The sequence below is a fragment of the Toxotes jaculatrix genome, chromosome 18 (genome assembly GCF_017976425.1).
Source record: "Toxotes jaculatrix isolate fToxJac2 chromosome 18, fToxJac2.pri, whole genome shotgun sequence".
Taxonomy (NCBI): domain Eukaryota; kingdom Metazoa; phylum Chordata; class Actinopteri; family Toxotidae; genus Toxotes; species Toxotes jaculatrix.
In genome coordinates this window covers 10132681-10159422 of record NC_054411.1, presented here as the reverse complement: position 1 = coordinate 10159422, position 26742 = coordinate 10132681, and the positions used below count along the sequence as shown (strand labels likewise).

The 26742-nt window shown below is 43.5% G+C and overlaps 2 protein-coding genes across 2 annotated transcripts in view; one reads left to right on the top strand and one right to left on the bottom strand.

The window, feature by feature from the left end:
- The window catches only part of coro7 (coronin 7), a 101063-nt gene that overhangs the window by 23860 nt on the left and 50461 nt on the right, over positions 1 to 26742 (bottom strand). The window lies entirely within an intron of this gene.
- Positions 1582 to 26742, top strand: vasnb (vasorin b). The gene is made up of 3 exons (XM_041062835.1): positions 1582 to 1931; positions 9203 to 9264; positions 22724 to 26742. The coding sequence occupies exon 3, from the start codon at positions 22731 to 22733 to the stop codon at positions 24810 to 24812; it is 2082 nt and encodes a 693-aa protein (XP_040918769.1). The 5' UTR covers positions 1582 to 1931; positions 9203 to 9264; positions 22724 to 22730; the 3' UTR covers positions 24813 to 26742.

The window sequence follows — 26742 nt, the reverse complement described above, 5'->3', positions numbered from 1 at the left end:
GCGTTGTGCTATTCATCTAACATTATGTGACACCTAATTATGGTAATTTCAAATTCATGCTGACTTTGAATTTCAGGAATTTTGCTCTGTGGTCGGCTGTGAAACAAACAGCAACAAACAAACTTCTGCAGAGTAATTAACAGACGGGACCCGGTCTGGTGGTGAGTCAGAGTACCTGGTCTCTGGAGATACTGGTCCTCCTCTCTATCCTACACACACAAGCTGAACGGCTAAGACAAATAATTCGACCCCAGCATAACTGGATAACCTCAGCACTGTGTTGTAGCTTGGACACAGAAGTTTATATATATATTTAGGTAGAGAGTGAGTGAGTGAATGAGGGGGAGAAACAGATACGGAAGAGCACTGATTTCTAAGCTCATACATGTGTGATGAAGTTGAAGACGGTAAGATTTATTTCTTAACCCTTCTTTATTCCTCCTGAACACATAAAAGTCAGCTGTGGCTACGACTGAAGAGCTATATCTGGACCCTGCGGGGCATGCGTGAAATCATTTCTGTATTCCTGCAATTTGCTGTAATGCCTTGCAGATGGTACTGTGCATGTGTGTATGCGTGTTAGATGAGTAATAACTCCTACAGCAGAAGGAGAGTGAGGAGAAGAAAGGCATGAACGACAGACTGCTTGAGGACTGATATCAAAAAGTAAACTGTACAAAATACATAAGCATGGCTCCGCAAGTGGAACTAAAGTGTCCCTTGTTCAGAGGATACAGAAGGTGGGGGTGGTTTCAGAAGACACATGCAATGGCCTCCAGGCCAGAGAGAGGCCTGTTTGTTGAATATTTATCTTGTTGGAGTCTCTATGCCTTCAGGATGAGGGTGAATGACATCACCACAAGGAGAAATTTGGCCCGGTTTCAATTATTTTCACAATTTCTTGTCAACATGGAGAAAACAGAAGATTCGCAGGAACCATTAAAAATATAAAAACACTGTACATCAGAGGCTTCAGGGTTCTGGTTAATTCTGCGACATGTGGCTAAAAGTACATATCAGAGGTGACGCAGTTCCTGAGGGCTATCACCTTACTGTACCTTGCTGGGACTGGGTGACATTGAAATAGGCTCCCAGCTGCTGACGGGTAGTTTGTCAGTGGCGTTTGGAAGTATTCAATAGCTTTCTCAGCTTGAAGATGGCTCTGTGAATGAGGAGACCATATGTGCTAATGTACATTACACGTACACTGTCGAGGCAAGTGACAGTCGCTTGTATGTCACTGGACAGATAAAGTGTGTGAGAAGACAAGATTCATTCACAAACTGATAGATATTAACAAAAATAATGGTCCAAGTATTCATTTTAGAAGTGCCTGTAAACATCTTTCTGAAGCTTTGTCACTTGCCTATTCTTCTGCAGAAGAACTGAGTTAAATGCATATTTCAAAAAGCAAAGCAAGATAGTAATTAAAAAATAGTAGTAAATGAAATGTAACCAAGTTCTCTGTACAGTAAATAACGAAAGCCCATAATGCCTCCTGGTTAAAACAGGTTGTGCGGGTTGGCATTAAGATATAGTGAACTGAAAGGAGGCTGGAATTTCTTTCCTTCAGCTCTCAGCCAAGCTGCAAGGTGAGTTGTGTGCTGCTCTCCGGTCTGTGCAGGAGTGCGCGCTGCAGCCGTGCGCCTCGCCCCTCCCATCCCTCCGCTTAAACTCTCCTCTGTGCTCACCAATAAAGCGCTTTTTGTCCAGGGAGTCAGCACTTGAGCGCATTCCTTGACGTGGAGGTTGGTGTACCTCTCCAAGGATTTGATGAAGACCGTGTAAGTTTAATAGGTACATAGAGACTTTTTTTAGAGAGCGCAAATTCGGGAAAACTACGAGGTCTGGAGTTATATCGCTGAACTGCTTCACTTGGATAAAGACCCAAGCGCGACTGCGCTCCCAACTTTACTTCTTCGAAGTTCGGGGTAAGAGTTTCCTGCTTTGACTAATAAAATAAGGATAAAAATGCATTCTTTTTCGGGGTTTAATACGTGGAACAGGATCAAAAAGTGCGCAAAGACGCGTAAACAGCGTTATATCGACAAATGCGGGTTGCTTTGGGAACATCTGAATGCACAATTTCACAAAATCACTTTCCTGTACAAAATCAAAACGCGTCATCATGTTTCTGTCTTTTTTTAAGATATACGACCACAACGACCGGTGTTGCTCCAAAAAGTTGTCTTTGTGTCCTGACAACTCCCTTAATGAAAACTCACAGAATAATCCAGACACTCACCGTGTTTCTGGTCTGCTCAACAGTGAGATGATAAAATTGTAAAAACGTGGTTATAAGAACGTTTTATACTTTTAAAGTACCGTGTGTTACTGCGATGATAATATGCTTTTAGTTTTTTTTTCTGTGAATGCAAGTAACGTCACCGTAAAATACTGTCGTTCTTTGTTGTGAGTTTAACTGCAAATCAACACGAACGCTCCGCTGATTTACTGGGTGTAATAGGTTTTATTGGCTATGTGGGCGCCACTAATGCTCCAAATCACCAAATACTGACAGTAAAACAGAGTTCGTCTGTATCTGGGAAATGCGTAAAACGCGAGCGTGTGCGCGGAGCAAAAAGGAGCCGTCGGGGCGGTAATGAGGCGGGCTGGTGTTGGACCGCAGAACGCCGTACAGCGTGCAGAGGCCGAGCCGAATGTCTAGACCGCACCGAGCCGTGTACACCGCAGAGGACAGCTGTTTTTGGACACACACAGGGGAACATCCCACAACACAAAGTTCGATAGGACACAAGCGTGGCTGCTTTCACGATTCCGATACGCAGGACGCTCAAAGGGGTCACATGATGAAAAGTCAGTGCATTTATGTTAGCAGCATGAGGTCAAAACATGATTATCTTGACAACATTCCGGCCATATCATATCTGGAGACAAGTTGGGGGGGTAATATTGTCCAGAATTATAAATGTTATCATCAAACTACCGCTGTGGTTCACAGCAGAGTCCTTGTATTTTCTTGATTACTGCTTGACAGTGTAAAAGCAAAAACTACTGAGGAAATAAGGACTGAGTTGGACAAAGACAAGTGCAAAAGCCAAGTCTGATTAGCAGTGATGCACTGACTTGGTGTAGTTTCAAAGTGGCTTAGAACATAGACAAATCTTGAATTTATTAGACTACTAAATAATCTGCAACTCCATAAAATGGACGGATGACAAGAATATGTCTCCGCTTTGTCATACAGTACTGGGGGCCAAGTTTCAGTCATAAGCATGATTGGTGATACACTAGAATATTAAAGATGTCCATCAACAGCTGCTACTGATATAAAAGGGTTCCATAATTTTATGATCATTACTGTAATTATAACTAAAATATTTGACTGAATTGTGGACAAGTTTCAATGTCAGATTTAAACTTGAACAACTCAATCATTAGATTTTTAGCTGAAGATGGTGCAATGCAGGGACGGGTGAATGAAACAGTGGTTCGGACGTGAGGATACGCACCCGCAAAAATTAGAGAGGCATCAGTTTCATTCATAATTTTTTCAAAAATAATATCCAAATATTATGCCAATATAAACTTTGATTCTCTAAGTGGTATCCTTAAAGAAGGAGTCCCATTTGAATATTTTATTCCAAAGCAGCTCTAAAAGAGGAGTTCTTTAAACTTAAGTAAAAAAAAAAAACATAATCCCACTGTGTTAACACTGAATGAAATAACTGTGAAATTTAATGATTACGTATTATGTGAAAGTTCTCTGGAATCTCATCAGGGACAACAAGTAGCTCCAAGACCCAACTGGAAATCACTGATATAACCAGTATTCGCTGGTGTATTCGCCTTTGCCTGAGCTGCTTAATTCGTGTAAGAACAGTCTTCTGACCACAACTCTTCCAGCTTTCAGCCAGATTAGCATCTTTTACATGGCCCCATAAACAGGCACGGAAAATCGCCTAATCTTCCCTGGGGCCAAAACAGGCAGCATAAACTACTCCAATAGCCCCGCAATTGACCCCCTACACCGGTGTACCGCTTGTTTCCTCGCCATGTGTTTCCTCACAGACTGTCATTATGCTACAGGAGAAGCTACCGTGTCATTGACAGTATATAATGGTTGTAATTGGTTTATATTAGGCTACTAGACACAGCAGAGCAGCCACAGGAGGCCAATTATTCCTCACTAATGTGGAGAACTTTCAGGCTACTATGGTGCACAGATGGTAACACTAACAGTACAAGAGAGCGTTTGTGGGCACAGCCTGACATAGCAAAGAATGCAGAAGTGTGCCAGTGTAGGTTTTTTCTGTATGTGAAGCCGGACCTTAAAGATGTAGAGCTCACTGCTTTCTGCTCCAGCGTTTCACTCTCTACACGACAGACTGTTGTGTTTGTACAGTCACTTGTTGACACTGACACACTTCTCACTGCTGAGAGAGAGCGGCTGAAAGAAGCCTAAGAGACGATTAATGGTGTCTATGTGAAGAAGAAGAGAGACAGAGAGAAGGGAGAAATGAGGCAGGGTTAAATTCTTCCTGCGTCTCTTCTTCTGTGATGTAAAATAAAAGCCACAGCTTATCAAAATTGCTATGTAACACACTTTGACGATAAAATGTATGACTGTGCGTGGTGGTGTGAGCATTAAGTGAGATATGTGCACACTGGGTGGATTATCCCTCCCCCACAGGACATTTCTTGCCCTTAAATGTCGGTCTGTGGAGGGAAGAGCAAAGGAACCCTCTGTTATAAAACCCAATTTAAACAATTAAGCACAGGCCTGCTGTCACACCACCATGACAGTGATGTTGAAACCTCTCTACCCATCCAGGATCTGATTACCAACATTGTGTCAGCCTGGACTTTTATCTGTTTTTTTTTTTTTTTTTTTTTTTTTTTTTTACAAAATCAAGGCTGGCATTTCATTATCTGTGCCAAAGAGCTCGGGAGGAAAAGAGCACTGATGTCTAAATCTGCTGCTGACGATAACTGACGGTTGTGTTCTTCCATTTGTTGTGTTGGGACATGACTGAAAGCTCTGCTGGATGTTTTACAGGAGCTTGTGGTGCCTGTAAATGTATTTATTAAGTAGTTCACCGTGAATGTTGTTGCTCTTCTTTTTCTAAACTGGCAGAGGGTAGGGGATTTTCACGTCGAGCTTCGTACCACCAGAACTCAGTTTTACACCAATTAGGGGCGGTGCCTGAAGCATCCTACCCTGTGCATCAGAGGGATTAGAGGGTTAAAAGTCAGGTGCTGAGGCGAGGAGGCCTGGGGAAGGGAGGAGAGGAGGGATATGGGGAGGTGGAGCAACGGGAGAAGGACTGGAGTGGGGCACTCACACAGCTGGCAGAGAGAGGGGAGTCGACAGGGCAGAAAGTTTGAATAAGTGAGTGAATGTGAGAGTTTGTTTTTCTCAAGGCCTTGTTAAAGTGAAGTCTCATTACAATTAGAAACTTCTCTGTGTGAATGATAGAGAGGATTCAAGATGTACAAATCCTTCCTCTGTCAGAATAAAAGCTTCAGCGTGGCCCCTTCTCAGGTGCTGCACAGCAAGGGGGCGTTCCCCTGGTTGACAACCAAGGGCCGGGGCTGCTCTCTCGAAGAGGCGTCTTAAATAAAACCCCCGGCTTCAAAGGCCTCAGCCTCACACATCAGTGCTGACCCAGTGGTATGCGGAGGCAAACCCCAGCCCGTACGCCTGCCAAGCTAAATTGAAGAAGAGCTTGCCGATGCAGCCAAATGATGCGTTCAGAAGAACCACTTCAAAACCTTGCATAAATATACACACACATGCGAAGGGATCTGAGGGCTTTGGAGTGCCCCAGTTTGAGCGCAAACCCCAAATAACTGCTGTCGTCCATGTCCACATCCACACACAGGCACACACACATGCTGTAGTCAGATTTTTACCAGTTTATCTTCTAAAGCAGACTACTCTTTGAATCAAACATGGCATGAAAGAAACGCCTCCTTTAAGCTTTATATCAAACGAAACGCTGATATTTTCTTAACCTTCTCACTCTGGTTGGAAAAATCAGCAAAAAGCCAAAAATCCCCCAAATTCCTCAACTGACTCCAGTGAAGTATTGAGGGAGAGAAACAGAGCGAGCGAGACAGATGGAGAATGAGTGAGCGAGGATGAGAGGGAGGATGCTCATCCCAGAAAGCCACCACAAATTGCTGCATTTCAGTGAGCCCATAAAAAAAAGAGAAACTGCTCTTAATCTAAGGTTGTAATTACCTCTGGCCAGCACTGTAATTAGGAAATGAGCCTTGAACTAGATCTTACTGAGCAAAAGCAAAGCAAGGGTACACGCGCGCACACTCACAAATACACACACAAACACACACATACCTATGCTGTTTGACCAAAACCAGAATTAGGAAAGACAGATCTCCCTTTGAGAATAAGGTCAAATGTTTAACCACTAGTCATTAATGACTAATGAAAACTGAACAAACAACCACTGAGATGAAGATTAACTCTTAATGTTCTACCGAATATGGATTGAATGATAAGACTCCCGCAAAGTAAGCGGGAAGTGTGTGTACTTTTGGGTTTCTGTGTGTGTCTACTCGCCATCAGTTCTTCAAGTGTCCGATACCTCATTCATCACAAAAAGTGGTGACATTCAAACACGCTCTCATGCAGACACGTCGTACTTACAAGCCGACACGTACGTACACGGCTGCTCTCTTTCCCCACGTCAGCTGACGTTTGCCGTTCTCGTGTCCCCCTTTTTCTTATTGTCTATTTCTGTCGGAGCAGGGGGACACAGATAATGTAGTTATCTGCTGCTGTCCACACCTTTAGAGCACAGGGGGCGGTCTGAGAGGGCAAATCTGTGCATGTATACGTGCAAATGCCTGCATGTGTATAACCACATGCCACCGCGTATCAGCCCGGATCTCAATCACTCAACGCTGCAATCAACAGGCAAACGGTTGTGACAGTGCCACAAGTCCCGGCTTGTCATTTAGCGTACAAGAAGCATCAGAGTGTCGCATAAAATAGCAAGCGAGGCAGCGCAAGTCTTTTCTCTGTTCATCCCAACCTTCTTCAGCAGGTTTAGGGTTTGGACTGGTGTTCTGAGCAATAATTCGGACAAACTGTCGACAGTTCCGGATGAGGCCACTACAAAGTGACTCAAACATTAACACCAGAATCCTGAGCTCTTGTTCTGCTGTGGAAGAGACTACACCAGATGGGTAAAGAGAAAGGGAATGACACAGAGCGAAAAGGAGAAACAGAGGAGGAGAAGGGTGAGGCGATATTTATGTTTAACAGATGAACAGAGGGGAAGAAAGAAAATTATAGTGGACAGAAAGGCTGAAAAGAATCAGTGCTCTAAAAAACAGAATGAGGGAATGACGATGAATGAAAAGAGAGAAAATAAGAAGTATTGGCAGGTTAAATGATACTACCCATGTTCTGGCAGTGCCCAGTCTGCACAAATTAAAGACCACATTTTCTTGTGGAAAGATGTGGAAGAGGCAGCCTGAGCTATTAAGGCACACCAAAGCAGGAATATTGTTAACAGTTTTGTCTGTTACAGTGCTACAGTTATTCAAGAAGCTTGGTGGCAAAGATGATTTGCATCTATTTTGAGTTCCACTTTGAAAGCTAAATATTTACAGTGCAGTCAAGGGACTGTCTCAGAGGGACACACACTGACCTCGAGAAACTGACCGCGGCGGGGTCAGCGCAGGAGAGTCCCCACACACACAACAGCTACACCACCCTGCATGTACTCACCCCCTGGCAAGCATGCATCGTTGTCTTTACCTGTACATATCGGGGACAGGTACGCAAATAATGCAAAAGCGCGCACTGAGCACACACAAACAACATGCACCAAAGCCTCTGTGCAGCACTGCTGCAAAACGCTCCCAACGCTCCCAGACAAATAAACAGACGGATGCAGAGTGCAGCAAAGGCCTCAAAGCAGGACAGCGAGCCAAACCGAGCCCTGGACTAACAGGTTATTTTCAGATGTAAACAATGCACTCTAAATGTGGAAGTGAGCATGTGCTGTGTGGTGATTCAGAGATGGTGTATGCAAAGTGGAGTGAGGTTTTCAGGTGTTACACAACCAGGTGTAGCACGTGGTGTGGTAGGAATTCTCATTCTGTTTTCTACCTCCACTGACTGACTCAGGTATATGAAATATGGCTTAAAAACAGCGCTTAGTGGAAACATACTGGAAGAGTGAGACAAGGATATTCACTATGAACAAGTACAGAGTTAAGAGTCTGTCCATGCTCTACAAATGGGGTAGAAAAAGCAAAAAATAATGTGTGTATCTCAGCTAATTAGCTCCCAAACTATTTTATGACCATGCCTTAAATCAATTAAATGAGAAACCCCAAAAAGTCTGCTATTAAAAAGAATTGTGGGAGCTGCTCTTGGCTGAACGTCTCCCGCTAATAAAACATCTATCAAGCGGTCACTTTGTGTTCGGGGTTTCCCGAAACCAATTCACATTTATGATCCCATAATCACGCTCAAAAATAACATTCGATACTAGTTAATAATGTATTTACACAAAGCAACAAGAACATGAACTCATACGCAAATATATACATGATATAATTCTGTGGTAATGGAAGATGTGATGCTAATCATTAAAAATTCACCAACAATGTGGCTAATTTGGGCCCCGTCCGCTGATATCACTTAAAATTAAAACTGCTGGGTCCTGTGCCGCGGGGTCAGCTTGGTTTAAACCTAATGTCAGCGTATATTACTTTTACTTTAGTCACCTCTGATACCGTCAAAGGAATGAAATACGAGGGTGAAACTAAATGAATCTCGCCGATCATACCGCACAGAAACCGTGCTGTAAACACGGCGCAACACATAAGGGTTCAAGCAAAAAGTGACTGTCTCGTGACACGCTTAAGTCAGTGCTCGACACACGCAAACATTCAGGCCACAGCTGATGGGCTGATACCACAGGACAAGGAGCTGACAGAGTGGAGAGTGGTCGGCCTGCATTCTTCCTCTCCCGCTCTGTCATTCTCTTGCGCTGCCACACGGCCAACCAGCTCTCAGCACGCTCCCGCACACAGTTGGAATCCAACCAATTAACAGGAAAAAAAAAACGTCCTGTCTTTCCTGTGGGTCATTAACAATGCATGACAGGATTCTTAAAGGAAAAAAAAAAGGGGAGAAAAAAAAATACTGTGTTGCAACATACTTGGCTAACAGGTACAACTGTTCTGTTATTTCCAGGGAAGGAAAACTTGAAATCAAGAAAAGTGGAGCAGGAGTAGAGGAGGAAGCTTCTTCACTGGGTGAGTGGAGCATTAAATAAAATCTGACAGTTTTATTAGTAATCTGTGTCAGTCCGAGTAAGATGTGGTCAGTTACCATAATACAAACATCAGGAAAAGTTTTCACTGTAATACAAAAAAAACAGTCTGTTGTTTAGAGTAACACAGATTACATAAGCAAAAATGTGTTTTTGACACACATCACAATAAGACGGTCCTTTGAACATTTGCATCCAGAAACCCAAACCACACACTGTTGGCGGTCCGTACTGTGTTAACTGTAACACCCCGCTGCTTCCTCAATAGGGTCCTTTCACTCAGCTCGGAGCCTCTTAACAGGACTGGCAAGAGAACAAGAGCAGCTCTCTTAACACACACAGCATTTAATAGATATAGTGAGGCTGTGTAAGGTTGCAGACAGAGAGAAAAGGAAAAGAGACAATGGAGGAAGGTTGGACTTTACCATGCCCATCTGGTTGCTGAAGTTATGGAGCTGTCAAAGAAGTGGGGAGGATGTAGACTTTTCAGTACGTGTAACCCTGTGTATATCTACCCTGTGTGTGTTCTTGTTTTAGAAGTTGAGACAAAATGGGAGAAAATATCTATGATCCACTAAGTATGCAGGGAGGGAAAAAAAGTGTTTCTGTTGCAAATATTATCTTTAAACTCCAAATTTTGCCTGTTTTTTAGAGAGAGAAATTCTTAGAAGTGTGTTTGAGAAATTAAAAAAAAAAAAAATTAATTACATAAATGTGATAAGGCCTGGTTATTGCGTCACTGGTGAAAACTGTCGCTCTGATTCCTCTGTTCAACTTTACACACCCCTTTCTGACCCCTCACCCTCTGTCCTGCCTCATTCCTGTGTTGTGCTAGTTGTCAATGAGCTGTGACAGGGACTGTGTGGGCTTGTAAAGACACACACACAGGACGAGACTGTAGCCTCGAGCCTCTGGACGCACACCGCTACTCTCACTAATTGCCTTACAACTCCTCCACCTCTCTTCTGGGGTAGAATTCTGGTCATAACACACATACACATTCCTCAGGCTAAAGGATTGTTTTGCAAGGTGTGTGTGCTTACTTGCTGCAAATTATTTGCCGTGCAGACAATGCTTCAATATCAACATGCACACTGGCTTTGTGTCTGCCTCGAGTTATAACACACTCTGACAACCTCAGTGTGCGTTTTACCTTCCTGCTAACTACATATCCTTGCCACACCTACATGTATGCATTTGAATATGTAGTAAAACATCATATTAACATGTGATGAGGATCTGAATCCAAGCCAAATGTCTGACTTTGACGTACCTGTTTCCTGTTACTGTGACCTGCAGCTGTGTGTGTTAAACTTCTACACGGCCGAATGCAACAGCAAATGTGTATAATTGTCAGTTAATACTGTTAATATTTCTACCTTAAAGCAAACACAGAAGAGCAAACAAGGGTGTTCCATGATATTTATACACTCTGTCTCTACCACACTCACAAATCACACGTGTGAGCAAACCCACACAGGTACGCATTGCTCTGTGTTACAGGTCAGCTCAAGAATTTACTTTACTCACTTAATGACGTGTATGAACGGATGTGTCAATGCGAGCAAACAAACTGCTCTTTATTTAGACAAATTACTATTCACTGCTACAATAACAAAGCATCATTCATTCGCCCTGTGTTCCTCGCTCTCTCTGTGGCAGTCTGTCAGGTCGTTTCAGGCTCTCTGTATATGAGAGCATGACTAACCCATAGGGCACCCTGATACAGACACATACATCTTTTATACTGAAGATACAGATCTGGACTCCCTCAAAACCACATTCACTGAATGGGCTTGAGCAGGCCTCAGTGTGAAGGTGTCTATTACACCAGGAGCTTTGCATGTTTATTCCGTTTAGTAAAAATCACATTTACATCAGAGTTAATTACTCTGCAAATCATCCTGCTGAGTTTGTAGAAGTTTAAATGTATTTTTCCTATCGTTCTATGCATCTACTGGTTTCCATTAATTTCCATAAAGTATGAAAATGTACCAACAGAATATTTAAGCTTGCTTTAGTTGTAAACATCAAGTCTGTGTTGACGTTTGAGTTTGTGTGTTGGGATTCCTCTGTATGATTGTGTATGTCTGTCAGTGCAACAGCCATACCTGGCAGATCCTGACTTACACCATAATCAGATCCTCCTGCTAAATGCGTATGACATTAGAAGGAGTTCATATTGTATTGATTTTGATGGTCTTTTTAATGTACAATGAATTCCTTTTGCCAGTTTGCCAGATTGTTCAATTCAGCAACTTTAAGCAATCTGCTGTGTGTACTGACACCCTGAAGGAAAGAGGAGGTTACAGAGGGCATGTTTACTCCTCCGCTTCTGTCACTCTTGCCTTGCTTGTGCTGGATATGAGGAATCTTGAGGCAGAGTGCTCCTGCTGCAGGCAAACTAGGGAGTTGAGGGTCAATGTTGATGTCTTAATAGACAGTTGCTGACTGATGTCTTCACACTTGTTCTGGTGGTAGGGTTCAGCTGTTTAATCAGGGTCCGGCACACGCAGAGAATGCAGGTCAATGTGCTAATCAAAGTAGGGATTAAGGCTGATGTTGGCTCACAGGATCTTGTCACTTATCTATGAAATTTCTGGATAACCTCATCCAGATACATTCTATGTCAGATTTACTCCTCAGGGGAAACAGCTCTTCTACAGCAATGGAAAAGACAGAAGTGGATGACATAATTTATCAAATCATACTTGTGTCTAAGAAGCCACTCTGAATACCTGAAAATAAAACCACACTCTGATAGTAACACTAGAGTAATAAACAAGTCAACATTCTTTGTTCAGGAGGTAATGACAGGGCACCCGAGGCCATGGAGGAGAGACATGTCAGTGTTGGGGGCGGAGAAACTGTGCTGCTTGACTGCTGGTTTGCCAGCCAGCCTCCTCAGCACTGGCGCAGTACCAACACAGGCAGCAGTTTCACAATAAATTCCTTTGTGATATCCTAATCTGCACCAGTGATCTCCTTTTCATGTTTATCTAGTGTGTGTGGCACATGTCTAAGGTGTTTTTTTTTTTTTAAGGGAAAAAGCCTGCAGGGTAGAATGACTAGAAAAATCACAAACGGTAACTCTTAGAAAAGAAGGGGATTGGGGGTGGGGGCTGAAAAACAGGTACCACTACACAATGCCCGCCTTTAAATGAACATGGATATGACTCAAAACTATAACTTCAAACCACACTCAAGCTAGGACAACATGAACTTCCAAACTTGCCATGAATAATAATGAACAACAACCAATAGATCACTTATTTGTCAGTCAATTTGTTGACAAATCACTTTCATCTTTCATGCTTTTAATTGCCATGGCCCTGCCACTGGGGACATCCAGCTCCCTTTACAGCACTTAGAACATCAACTAAATTCGTGCATGAAGGTTAGGTGCTCTCTATGATGTGAAGATGAACTTCTTCTGCGACTCTTCTCTTCCTTCCTGAAGCTCACTGGGAGAAATGTTTCTCCTCTTGTTTTAGTGTTTCAGAGAGACACTGACAAAGTGCTGAAGAGAGTTACGTTTTTTTTTCTATCAAGCCTTGTCCAAGTGTAATCACAGATGTCTACGTCATGACCTTCAAATATTTGCATAGTCTAATCAAAAATCTGCCCCATGCTAATGAAGTATTAGTTTTGTTTGTGTCCTTTCCAAGTCTTCAGGTTTCCAATGCTGAACTGCAGTTTAGCAAGGTAAACAAGCTGTTTACCTGTCAGCATCAGCACTGCCCCCAGTTTCTGTTTACTGTCCCATGACTTTGCTCCTTGAGCTCTCGCAAGCCTAATGAACACTTTTTGCAAGGCCCTACAGGGCTGTTGTGGCAGGTGGAGGAGACGTGCCTTCGTCAGATTCCAGTCATACTCTCATCACCAGCTACATGAACAAACCTGAGAGAAAGAAAAGAGGTGAGCAGTGGAGCAAGGGGAGGAGAGAACGCGAGACTGACAAGGCGAAGAGGGGGAAGTTTAGAAATATTTGTTTGATGTGTCAAACAAGAGTGTCACCTGTTAGCTGCCGTACAGTTTGTATGTGCGAAGAACATCAGTGCTTTGACAGAAATGTGGTCAGACAATTCTGAAGAATTAGTTGAGAAAAATATATAAGGTTCCTGGAACCCAGAGGAGATGCTCAGATAAGTAACTACGGTATGTTCAAAGAATAAGTGGAAAGATGATCCACACGCAGGGACAGATGAGCAGACAGGCAGACGGATAATGTGCGGGTGTTTCCTCAGTAAGTGCGTGTGACACTGTTTGTCTAACAAGGATAGTCGGCCTGCCAGTCAGACGGTCTTACAGTCTGTCAGTGTGCCTGCCTGCCGCCTGACTCATACACACCCTCTGATTCAGCTGAGCGCCGATATAGCACTGTCGCAAGAAAGGACAAAAGTAAAAAATAGCGTCAACATCCAGCTGTGCACAAAGTGCAGTTCATCCCATGAACTTCTAATACATAGAGAAGAAGAGCAATAGTTTAAATCAGACAAATAAATGCTGTAAATCTTGCTCACTCTCCAGAATTTTCCGATCTTTCGGGAGCTTTTCATTATATGTGATCACCTTGGTTGATTCTTGCTGTGTTGGTAAATAACATAGATATGTCCTGACAATAAAAGATAGGCTCCTGGTTTTTGTTAAGTGGTTAACCAGTAATAACCAGGTACTAGGTATGAGAAACAAACATTCATATCAGGAGGATAAAGATCAGACCTGGTGGCCATGTGACACAGTGGCATTGCAGTCATGTTGGAGCTGGGATGAATGTCAGTAGGGTAGGCAGAGAGTCAGAATGTGCACATGGTTGACTGAAAAAACTGGTCCATCCAGCCACTTCAAACCGCAGGCACACACACAGCACAAACATTGTCTTGTCCCCGCTCGAGGCCAGGTTCTCTTAGGTGTTTTGAAGAATGTCACAGGAGTATTTTGAACAGCGTCTTGCTGTCTGACACTAGTTCGCTTTGGGTGCCCTTCCCAGTAGCACAAAGCTCTGGACAACACTTCTTTCAGGGTCAATGAGCCAGACAGCACAATAAAGTTTTGATTCTGGGAGGAGGTGCGGACAGTCAAGTACAGGATATGAAGGCACAAGCCAAGGCCTGGCCAGAGTCCCGTTTTGTGTCACAAGGATGTCATATTAACTGTTTCCTGGTGATGTGGTGCTTTTGGACTTATCAGACTGTGACTTCAGCACTGGTGTAGTTTATTGCTGTGTCTAGCACAAAAGATAAACCGAGAGAAAGGGAGAGAGGGAGTAAGAGAGGGAGAGTACGTAAGGCCGAGAGGTGTTGTTTGTGGTTTTATGTCACTCAGCTGTGACTGATTCAAGCCAGGTCAAAGGCAGGCTCAGCGGAGTAGTGGGGTCATCGTGTTAAGCTCACTGACAAAAAAAGCAGCTGGGACACCTAACTGATTTTTTTCACATGGCACAAGATTGACCAGAGTTGTAGATTTGAACACCACAAAGAAATAAGAAAACCGATCAAACCCAAGGCTGTTAGTCATGCACTGAAATCCTTTGTGTCTGTGTAATGTGAGAGTCCTGTGGTGAAGATCTTAGTCAGTTGTGTTTGTGCGAGCCTATAAAAAAAACGTGACCCCAATGGACTATCTATCCCAAAAGGTCACAGGGCAGGGTGAACTGATGAAAGATGTGTTCATCAGTGATGAGACAAATATTTCCAGGCCAAAACAAGGGGACACTGTCTGTGAGCTGAGAGAAAGAGGATAAAAGAAGAGACAGTCTACTTCAGCCGAGGCATCCTGTGTCTCCCCTCATTACTACCTTTATAAAAACAAAATCAAGTCTAGCATCTACAGCACCATCTGTCATATCCTTCAGCAATAAAACAAAAGGAAATGTTCCACGTTTCCTTTTGGAACTTGTAGTGCTTGACCTCTAAGCTCTAAAGCTCAGAGGAGGCAAAGCTAGACTACAGACATGCTGCTGCACAGACCCAGTTCTGGTCTAGTTTTGCTGCCCAGCCGCTCACCTCTGCCTGCTTCCGTTCTCCTCTCGCCTGCTCCCTCCTCTGAGGCAGGAGCGTGCAGCCAGCTAGGGCTGGAGCTTTGGCGCAGGTCGCATCATTTACTCAGACACACTCCAGAGGTTTTGGGTTTCATGTTGCCCTGGAGGAGTGGAGAAAGCACCTGTTATGGAGACGAGGACCAGCAAGTTTCAGGTGCACGTCTGCGAAACTGGAGCTGGGTGTGTGCCCGTGTCAAACAGGGCTTGTTATCTGTGTTGTCTGTGGCACAGTTACAACGGAGGACACAGAATCCTGAGCAGCAGTGAAAACACTAATCTCAGCCTGACCTCTGACCTCAAGGAGTCGCTTGCTGCCTCACTGGTTCATGGGCTTTGTTGTCCTTTGGTCTGATGCCATTCTGCCTAGTTCATCTGACCAGATGAACTAGGCAGAGGAACAACTGTTTGGCTTTCAGGTTTCCTTTTTTTCTCTTTTGTGTTAATATTTTACAATCAAACACATTTCTTTAGCACATGACAATGTAAACAGAAAAAATGCAACGCAAAATGAAACTACTGACTTGGATCATAAAATCAAACATGGAGTCGTCCCATGTCCCTCCTACAGAGCAGCAAATATACACTGTTATTGTGAGTTTTACTATTTCAGTACCCTCCTATTCACCCCTGGACTGTATATTATGTTTTCTTTCAAGTCCTCCAGCTGCAGGCTCTAATGGTAATGCTTCACACTGTCCTTATAAGCTTGCCCAGTCAAAACCATAAATCCTGAGATGAAAAGGGCCGCCTTTCATGCCATTAATGAGCTTCTTTGCAACTCATTTAGATATGCACAATGTAGGGAGCAAGAAGCATCATATGAGAGAAAGACATAAGAAAGGGAAAGGGAAGTAAAGCCTGCAGCGAAGAGGCAGCCCGAGAGGAACCTGCCTGTTGTTTAAGTGGCTGTTTGCGTTAATTAAAACAACAGCCCTCTGACATCAATCAGCACAGCCAGAGCTTATGTACGATGGATGTGGCTATAGCAGGGTCTATTCTTGTGGTCAGGCTGAAATCAGCTGGAAAGCTTTGTTTGCGCAGCACATTGTAAAACTACTATGGCCCCTAATCCCTCCTCATACCACTACAAAGCATAGCAATGATATTGTGGCTTCAAGATGAGTATTGCCAGTGACAGACATAGTAAAACTATCATCCTTTCATTCCACATGTCCTTCTCTTCCCTGTCTGTGTTTGTATTCTGCCTGCTGGATTGACCTTGATGTAAGTGCAGTGTTAGTATACCATATTTTGGAATATCATCTCTCAAAAGTCTGTTTCTGGCTTTGCGTCCTGCCTAATCTGCTGTTCGTCTTATCACAGATTTTACCTTATTATTTACCCTGACATTACAACAGGGTAGTTGCAACAGAAAAAAAAAGCCATTGGCTTTTGTTTAACCTGATTTATTTTCAGGAATAAAAAAATACTACATTTAAATGCATGAAAATAATATATTTAAGAATTGTAAGAAAACAAACGTTTTCTTGTTTTGCTGCCAAAGCCAGCGAATGGAAAGCCTTGAACGAGGATGATGTCACCAGTAAAGTGTTGTCCTCCTACGCCTTCCTTTTTGATCCATTAATATTCTGTTTGCTTATATAAGGTGTTAAACAGGTATAACCAGCAATAAAGTATCACATTAGAGATGCATTAGCTCATGCCATTAACAAATACTTCACAGCATTATATGCGTGTCAACAGTCCTGCATTAACATAGCTGAGATTTTCAAATACATACTTGTGCTACGCGTTTCTGCTGTCTGCACCATGCTCCTTCCTCTACTGTGCTCCTTCTTAAGTAATCTTTTTATCCGCAGACATTCTACACAACTCTTGTTTCTCCTTCCCAATTCTCTCTTGACCCCTTTGTCATGTTGATGGATAACCCCACTGGATTGTGGATAACAGGGTCCAGCTGTGACACGGATGGTGCTGACAGTGGAAAGGGATGGGAATAAGGAGTATGTGTGTTTGGAGGAGTGGTCCTTTGTCTTCTCACAGGGTCACGGATGGAAAAGGAGCACAAAATAGAGAGGGGAAAGGGGGACATGGGGAACAGGAGGGGTCAGAGGGCCCACATCAGCCTTCATCACCATTATTTCTCTGGGTGCCAAAGTTATTGTTTACAACCAACATGAATTCATGTCCCTGCGCTACTGTAGTAAATCTACATGAAGAGCTGCTATAGTAATATATTTTAGCAGTACACCCCAGTGAACTGAGCCTTCAGACCTACAACACTGTAGATAATACTCTAATGCACATACTGCAGATGTTATTCCCTTAGAAGATAAAGTCCCAGAAGAGAAGGGGCCTCTTTAATGCGAGAATGCACTCTGCAGTGTGCAGCCTTATCCCCTTACTGTGACTTGGCATGGTGCCCCCCCCCCCCAAGTCTCTGGCCAGGCCTGCTGAATTATGCAAGTGCACAGTGACCTGCGACTCCTCCACACACATACACACACACCGTAATTTTCTACCCCCTCTTGTACCCTTCATTGCCCCTCAGTGTTGGCCTTCAGCTCTGAAGATAAGGGCTCTTGACGCTCGGCCTGCCGGGATTTAATTGCTGAAGCCCACTTCACCCTCCCAAAGCCAGGTCTTATCCACCTCTCTACCCCTGTGCCCCCGCTGACAGAAACCTGCTTTTGTCTCCACTGTTCCCCTGCTCATGTTTTCTTTTCCTCCTCATCTTGAAAAGAAAAAAAAAAAAGCGGGATAAGAAGTGAGCTCAGGGAGAGGGAAAAATACTTTTCTTCCTTTTGCCTCTTCTTATTGCCTCTTTAATTTTTCTTTTCAAGGGGCTGACCATGTATTTCACTTAGTGTTGCGCAAAGAGGTTCCCATGCTCTTTTCTTTGTATTTTCTCCTTACTGTTTCTGGCACTCAAGTGATTTCACATATTCATCAGTCAACACGGTTTAATTGAATACAACCCACAAACTCAGACTCAAGCATAAAGACAACACAGATGTAAAGACAATCATTATATAACAGATCTGGTCACAAAGATGTTTTTACTCCCTTTCATATAAGCCGTACCATCACTGATCCAATCAATCGTCCATTTACAAACCCAGAAAAACATCCTGTTAATCTCTAAATGCCAAGCCAGCAAGACAGACAAGCTCACTTTTTCAAACTCAGCTGCTGCCTGTCTCAGGAATGTCTCAACAAGCACGCAGGGGAGAGAAAAGGAAATTACAACTCAAGAAAGGAGGAGGAAGGCAAGATGGGAGGGGGTATTCCTCCTTGCGCAGGATGACAAGCCTGTCTTTCTACTATCTCTCTCTCTCTCTCTCTCTCTCTCTCTCTCTCTCTCTCTCTCTCTCTCTCTCTCTCTCTCTCTCTCTCTCTCTCTCTCTCTCTCTCTCTCTCTTTCTCTGCAGGTCGCCCACCTCCACTCACTTCAAAACACTTGAGTTAAAGCCACACAGTCAGGAGTCACTCAGCACCACAGTACAATGTGGATCCATAATGTAGTGACGCCATGATTGCCCCTTATCTTACACACTGATAAGACCTGCACAACTCACTCGCATCCAGAAAGAAAGAAAACAGGAGAATCTAACCTATCAAGCTATGGTTTATCTATGATCTGGCAGTGTTCACTGGATGAACCCCTCCCCATCCACAGTTTCTCCTCCACTGGGTTATCAGATTAACATTCTGCCCCGGGGAGCTACGTTAGGATCACCATGTTGAGTTTCTAAGACAAATATTCTCAGTTTTATCTGCATAGCTCACTCTCTTCTCATGGCTGCCTTGATGTTGTATATTCTGGCGCTGGACCCTTATACCCGTCTCTTGCCCTGATATACTGAACCAAATTAAAGTTTCTCCATCTCCGGAAGGAACAAGATTAGATTTTTGGACTTCAGACACATATGATACCTCTGTCACACAAACACACAAACCCTTTTACAGAAAGGATGTGTGTATACCCTTGTTGACACACACGCAGTAGCCTGCACTGAAATTGAAACTGCAGCTCCCTGCACACAGTCATAATATGAAAACCTGAGACCATCTGCGTATGCTCGCGCTGTTGCTTGATTCTCCCTGTCCCCTTCGTCTCCTGTTTATCTTCCCACATCCTTTTGTTTTCCCTTCTTCTGTACACCTATGCAGCACGACAGCTGCACTTTGTGCTCTTCCTTCTACACCTCCATCATTTCTGAGGCCTGCAATGAAACCTGCATTTTCCTCTGTGGCTATTTACAAAAGGTTCTGGCTGTTGCCCTGTAAACTTATGAATCCAGTTATTATTGATTACCACAATTAAAACAGTTTATTTTCAACAGCAGCAAATAAAATGTTCTTACTTTGGACTTCTCCCCAGCCACTGAGGCATGACCCAAAAACCCTTTACAACTCAGTACCTGTAATTACTCACCTGTTAAAGTGAATTCCCCCAGGCACTATATGTAAATTATGGGATAACTGCAGCCTTTCACCTCTGCTGCCCATTTAGCTGTATCCAACAGCAAACTGTCCCTATCAGATGCTTTTGGACAAGATTTTCCATAAACAATTGGAACACTAAGTGGGTTCAGCTTTTCTGCATAGCTGCCAAAGTTTAGCTAATTTTTCTGTGCTGTTAGCTGGTGCTGACTCTGAAAACTAGTTAACTGCTTTGTTCGGTCAAGCCTTGAGGTTTGAGCAGGGTCATTTTTGTTGGCGGCCAGCTGCATAGAATAACATTTCTGCCCTGTCTGAGTTACCCGGATAATAAGAGTAATGTGTCGGCAGTGGGGTTTAAGTGAATGCCGTGATCGCTTTTGGTGTATACACAGAAGAAGGAAAAATAAGAGATCAGGGAATCTTTCCAAGGAGGTTGCAATTTCAAGGAGGAGCGGAAAGAAAAGTATGCTGAAAGAGAAGGAAAATAAATGCCATAGCTGTGGCGTGATGAGATGATATCGGTGCTTCCTCTGCCTCTCTGCTGCCCTCCCCCCACCTCCCCCAAAAAAAGACCCTTGATCTCTTCTCCAAGTTCTGACATTTGAGGCACTGAATTTTTTTTCAAAAGAAAATGTTTCATTAAACAGATAAAGTGAAAGAAAAGAAAAGGAATTTAATTTTAAAAATTAATTATTGAAAAAATTATCTGAGTTGTCAGCAGCTCTGACACCTATGAGTAAATGAAACAAAAATACAGCATGGGCTATGGGCTTTCTGTGTATTAGGAACAAGGTTACACACACTGTATTTCAGTGTGTTATTTCATTTGGAAGAATACAGTTTGCACAAAATAGAGGATGATGATAGTATGTGTTAATTCTTGTGCATTTATTTCCTGATATCTATGAACACTGACCACAAAATACTCTTTCTGGTATCAATAAGAAGAGATCACGACAGTGCAACTGTGCTTCTACATACTCCTTCAATGTCTGTATATCTAATAGATGACATTGTGCATAGTTCACAAGAAAAATATATTAACACTGTAATTTCAGTGGAAAAGAACATAGCTCCAAGATAGAAAAGGAAATGAGGGGAATAAAATGTCCAAAGCAATTTCTTTGACATTTCTGGGGTAACAACCCTAAATAAGCAGTGTTAGAACACAATGTTCTCAGTGTGTGCGCTGCATCTGTGTGAAACTGTAAGTCACACATACTTGGCCTCTCATTCAGGTATTTGTGCAGTGCAGACATCAACAACTGCACCATTTAAGGCCCTAGAATAAGCTACTCAAGCATTCAGGTCGACTGACATACCCTGGCTGTGGGTGTCATAAATGTTCAAAAAGTAAAGTTTTGAGATAGCTACCCCACTACTTAAATCACGACATTAACAAAAGTATCTGCAGGACATCGAGGGAATTTTGAGTGTATTTCAGCAAATCAGGCCAGGGTGCCTCTGGTTGGGGATTAAGGACAAAGAAGAGTTTTCTATTGACTCCCTGAGGAGTAAAAGAAGAGAAGACCACAAGCTGTCTAAAGAAGAGAAATGGCCAACAGATAGAGATGTTGTCTCTTCCCCCCAAGGCCGTCTCACTCGATAGCAAAGGGTGATAAAGTGCCACACAGACTGTTGTCCGCAACTAGTTTCTTCTTTATCTCCCCTCATTCCTGTCTCCCTCTTCTTTCCATCATCCCTTCCCTCCTTTTCAGCCCTTTCAAGTACTGTGTTAAAGCTCTACCAGAGTATTTCTTTTGTAAGGCATGGGCTCCAGTGAAATGGGCTTAAATCACAGTAACATATCTCCTTGATGATCTACCCTCTACAGTCGCTATATATTTCATTCTTTTGACAGCATTAGAGGCACTTGTTTGGCAAGCAGCACTGGCCGTCAGTCTGCGTAGTGACAACACAGAAAGTGTGTGTTATTTATACTGCGCCATGCTCAGGGAAGCAGCACCGAGCTCATCAGTGAAGCTGCTCTCCAAGTTTAGAACGCCACAAAATATAAATCATCCACAGATGCGTGGACATGTGCAGCATGGCAGATGTGCAGCCACACAAAACTGACACGGTACGGTTATATGAAACTGGAGAGACCAGAGCAGTGTTTATGGTGAAACATTTAGAGGGCGTGTGCAAAGCTTTTCACTGTTTCAGTAGCTCTTGAGAGACAAAATGTACAAAGTCACTCTGCGTTTTCAGTTTGAAACATTGTCCCAGAAACAAACCAAGTTGAATTTGTTCATTGCTGCTGTGTGTCTGTGTGTTTCATAGGCTATGGAGCTTGTCATAAACATAGGGATAACAGTTAACTGTGACCCCACTACAACCACAGAGCGTGTGCAGAACAGTAAATAGCAGTGGGTGGGCGGCTTAGATCCACACACAGACTGTTTTGTTTACAAACACCAACACACATATGATCATAGGCACGTGCATGCACATGCGCACATCTGTAACCATTATTTCCTTCTACAGGAGGAAATAATGGTTTTGGCATCCCACAGCACTATCTATTACACAAATCACAGAAGGAAGAATGTGGCACTCCTTAGTGAGAAAAGTGTGGCAGGACGTCAGTTTTTCCACTGAAACCTCAGGTCATGACTACAGCGCTATTGTTTGAGAGAACTTGTGACAAAAGACTGCCTTTGATCACTGGCTATGCATACTTAAACCTTTGATAGTAATCTCTCCTGATGAAACAAATTAAAGAACTACACATTAAAGAATCTCACAATAGCTGATCAAGGCTGGTTTGGAAACTAGTCTTTGTAGGGAGAAAATATGCTTTGTAAAGAAATTCAGCATTGTGTTGTATCTGTCACACATGGTGCAACACGGCCCTCACAAGTGACGGAAGCCAGCAGTATTTTGCTGAATAAAAATAAATGTAGAATTCTGTTCACAATCCGTCAGCATATACTTTATATTTCTCTGAATGATCATGCACGTTATTGACGATTTATATGTTCTCTTTTTTTAGGCTGAGCATGGAGAGAGAAAGAGTCTGCACCATGAAGGTCTTTCTCACTCCACTGATGCCCTTGCTACTCCTCCTCATCCTTCCTGATGGCATCTCTTCCAGTGACTGCCCAAAGGATTGCTCCTGTTCCATACCAGAATCCATCTTATGTTACCAGAGACACTCTTCTACCATTCCCAAGGGAGTGCCTCCATTCACAAAAAGTCTCTACCTCTTTGCCAATGGCATTGAGAGCTTGACAGCTGAGGACTTTGATGGTATGGAGAACCTGGAAATGCTGGACCTCAGTCAAAACAAACTGACTGAACTTCCTGATAGGGTGTTTGAGCCCTTGACGTCATTGAGAAACCTGGATCTGTCATCCAACCAGATAACCCACATTTCAAAGGAATGTTTCCAGGGTATGGCACTGCTAGAGCGCCTTTATCTGTATAGTAATCTTATCAAGACCATCCACCCTGCAGCCTTTAATGGCTTGGAGCACCTGCTGGAACTCAAAATGCAGGGCAACCAGTTGACATCCCTGCCTGCTCTCTCAATGCCCCGACTGCTGCTGCTGGACCTACGCTTCAACGTCTTACCCACCTTGGGTCCTTCAGACCTCCAGACCCCAAACCTGGAGTCACTCAGATTGGGTGGTGTGGGGCTCACCAGCCTGAATAAGGAGCTCATAGGTAGTCTGAAGAACCTCCATGAACTGGACATTTCAGGAAACCAGCTTGAGTCCTTCCCCTCAGTGCTAAGGGAGATCCAGGGGCTGATTCACCTCAGCCTGGCTGGGAACCCAATGGGTCCTATTAAGGTTCAGGACCTTCAGAACCTTGGGGAGTTGCAGGAGTTGGACATCAGCAGCCTCAGTCTACAGGGCCTCCCCGAAGAGTTCTCCCAGTTCTTCCCCCACCTCAGAAAACTCACAGTAGCAGAGAACCCCTTCAACTGCCTCTGCACCTTAGCGTGGTTTCCAAGATGGCTGAGAGCTCAGAGCATCACCCTGGAGAGAACAGAGGAGACCCGCTGCCATTTCCCACCAATCAATTCTGGAAAGGTATTGGAAAGACTGGAGCACAGGGATTTTGGCTGTCCTACCACGACTACAGTCACCACTAGTACTGTCAAAACTACTACTTCCCTGCCTGTTCCTGTCACTACTTTGCCAAGTACTACTAGAGCTATTCCAGTCCCCAGGGCTAGTGACGATCCCACAGACAAAGATGGTGACTTTGCCTTGGCCCCTGTTCCTGCATCGCCCAGTAGCAGCAGCATGGACCAAGGAGAGGACCAGCATTTCTGTCCCTCTCACACGTGTCTGAATGGGGGTACTTGTCGTTTGGACCAGCGCGGTCAGGTAGAGTGTACTTGTCCACATGGCACTTCTGGCATGTATTGTGAAGTCCAAAAGAAAGACCCGCCTTCACCGCCTGAAGCTGCAATCCCCATGGCAACTGTGGCTCCAGATGCACCAGACATCAGCTCACATGAAGTAACAGCAACCTCAATCCTGGTGGACCTTCACCGCTACATTGAAATGCGGCCTTACATCCGTGGAATTCGCCTAACTTACCGCAATCTCTCTGGGCCAGACCGCAGGCCAATTCAACTCAGCCTGCCTGCAACCTTCCCAGAATATAGACTCAGGGGTCTGAAGCCTAACTCCACTTACACTGTGTGTGCTAGTCCACTAGGTGCTCCTAGTGGCATAGACAGTGTCTGCACTGAGGCCCATACGGCCCCTGAAATCATCAGTAGCCCTGATGCACAGGTTACTGACCCAAGGCTGACCACTATGCTGGTACCTGCAGTTGCCATCTTGCTGCTGCTGGTACTGATTGCAATAGGAGTGGGAGTGGTATGCTATCTTCGCAGAAAGAGGACCAAAGGCCACTTGGACCTAGACTGTGAGCCCTCCCAGGTGGAGCTGGATGGAGTTAAGGCTGGTTTGGACAATGGGGCACTGCCTCAAAAACAGCCCCAAATTATGATCCCTGAACCTGCTGTTCAGAATGGCAATCTGGAATATGAGGTGTTGCTACTACAGGATCACTGTACATCAAATAACAATATGTCTTCACACAAGCCCTCCTACTTTTGACACCTGATGTTGATTACTCAGACCAAAAGGAGTATTTTCATTCTTCAGCTCTGTTTTTGTCCACTAGTGAAATACAGAGCAGCAGCAACCGCTGTTGTGAAAGTGGAGGACACAATAAGCAAGTCAACCAGCAAAGGAGAAACTGGACATATATTTAAGTCAATGCCCTGTGGTTGTCTAAGTAGACATTAAATGAGTTCAGAAACATTTGTTTGGACATCAGAAAGCATTGAAAGTGCCTCTACGCCATTTAAATGCTACATCCTGCTTCAAAAATATTTCTTCACTCATACTGCTGGACTGGCAACCTCTCAGCTTCCAAGCTATGATGCTAGGACTGATGATGTGTTGTCATTGGCTGAAACCTTGGGTTAAGGGACACAGTGACCCCTTGCCTTCCTTTATTTGATGATAAAGGAGTGTGCATTGAAATGGGGTTGTGCTGCCTTTTTGCCATCACAACAGCCCAGCTATACACTATCAGCAATTGTTTTTGCTGCATGTTGTAACTCAGTACTACCCCAAAGAGATCAGTGCTTGCTGTGAATGACTTTTAAGACACCAAATGAAGTCGTGCAGAGAAAATATCTGATGCTTGTATTGCTTTATTTGGCTCTCAAACTCTTGTGATTTTTGCTTTGTTTTGTTTTCTATGTATGTCTATGTATTTTTTTGTACCTGTCTGTATATTTTATTGTGCAACATTGTGACTGTTAACAGCCCTCAATACCATCTACCCCCCACCTCTTGTGACTAACAGACTAAACAGCAGATTAAAATCTTTGAAGATTAAAACTCGTTTGGTACCAGCAAAGTCAATCAAAGGGCTTTGCCCCCAGAACGTCAGACAGTCTAAGTAGATGTGAGTCTGGACAGACTCAAGACTAAATCCCCCTTCTCCATTCTGAAGCTCTCGGCCTGCTTTGCCATCACAAAGGGAGAAGGTAAGCAGGATTACAAAAGGTAAAGAGAGAAGAAGTTGACTGAATGCCTTCTGTTTCAGCGCTGCACTGAGTTTCACCTAGTTTAGAGTTCGCCTTAATTACAGTAAACACTTGCAAATACACCACAGCAAAAGAGAACTTAAAAGACTTTATTTATTCTTTATATACCCTGCAAGGGAAACTCTGTTTTATCCCTCAACCATAATTCATGTACAACATGCTACTTGGCCTGGCCCACAACAAGCAAAGCAAATAGTGGTTGTGTATTGTGTTTCTCAAGAGTAAAAATAGCCTGCTCGGCATAATGCTGTTCACAATTTCTCCTTGGCAAGAAGTGTCCCAGTTTTGCTTACTTGCACCTAACCAGACTATGGAAAGGCCAAACGCACAGCATGGTGTTTATATTGTTGTGTAGAGTACAATGAGACAAAAGTGGAAGATTCACTGGAAGGTTATTATGCAGGCAGAGTGCTGAGATCCAAATCTGTGAATACTCAAAGTAACCTTTTGTGTGTGTGTGTGTTGTATGTGTGTGTCTCTGTCTGTGTGAGTGTGTGTCTATTCTGTGATAATGCAAGTACATGTTCTGACCTGTACAAAGAGCTGCAGACATCAAGTTACTATCAGTCACCCCCTCTATGTGCCCGCATGCCTAGGAGTACATTAAGCCCCAAACAACTCTACCAATAGACAAACACACCAAAGACACATCTGTGAATGTCTGCAAAGTTACCTACAGTATTTCCACAATTAACAGTTCCATGCTAACAAAATTCCCCAGAACCCACAAAAAAAATCAAGCAATGCAACTGGAATATTTGTCTGTAAAATAGAATACATTGAAGATAACCACAATTATTTTCGATGTGATTGTTAATTTTTCCCTGTTTATTTTGGGAAGCTCTGTGTTCATTGTTTTTTTTTAATTCTGTGAACTTATTTGTACAAGTGGAAAAAGTGATATTATCATTAAATGAATATCCGAA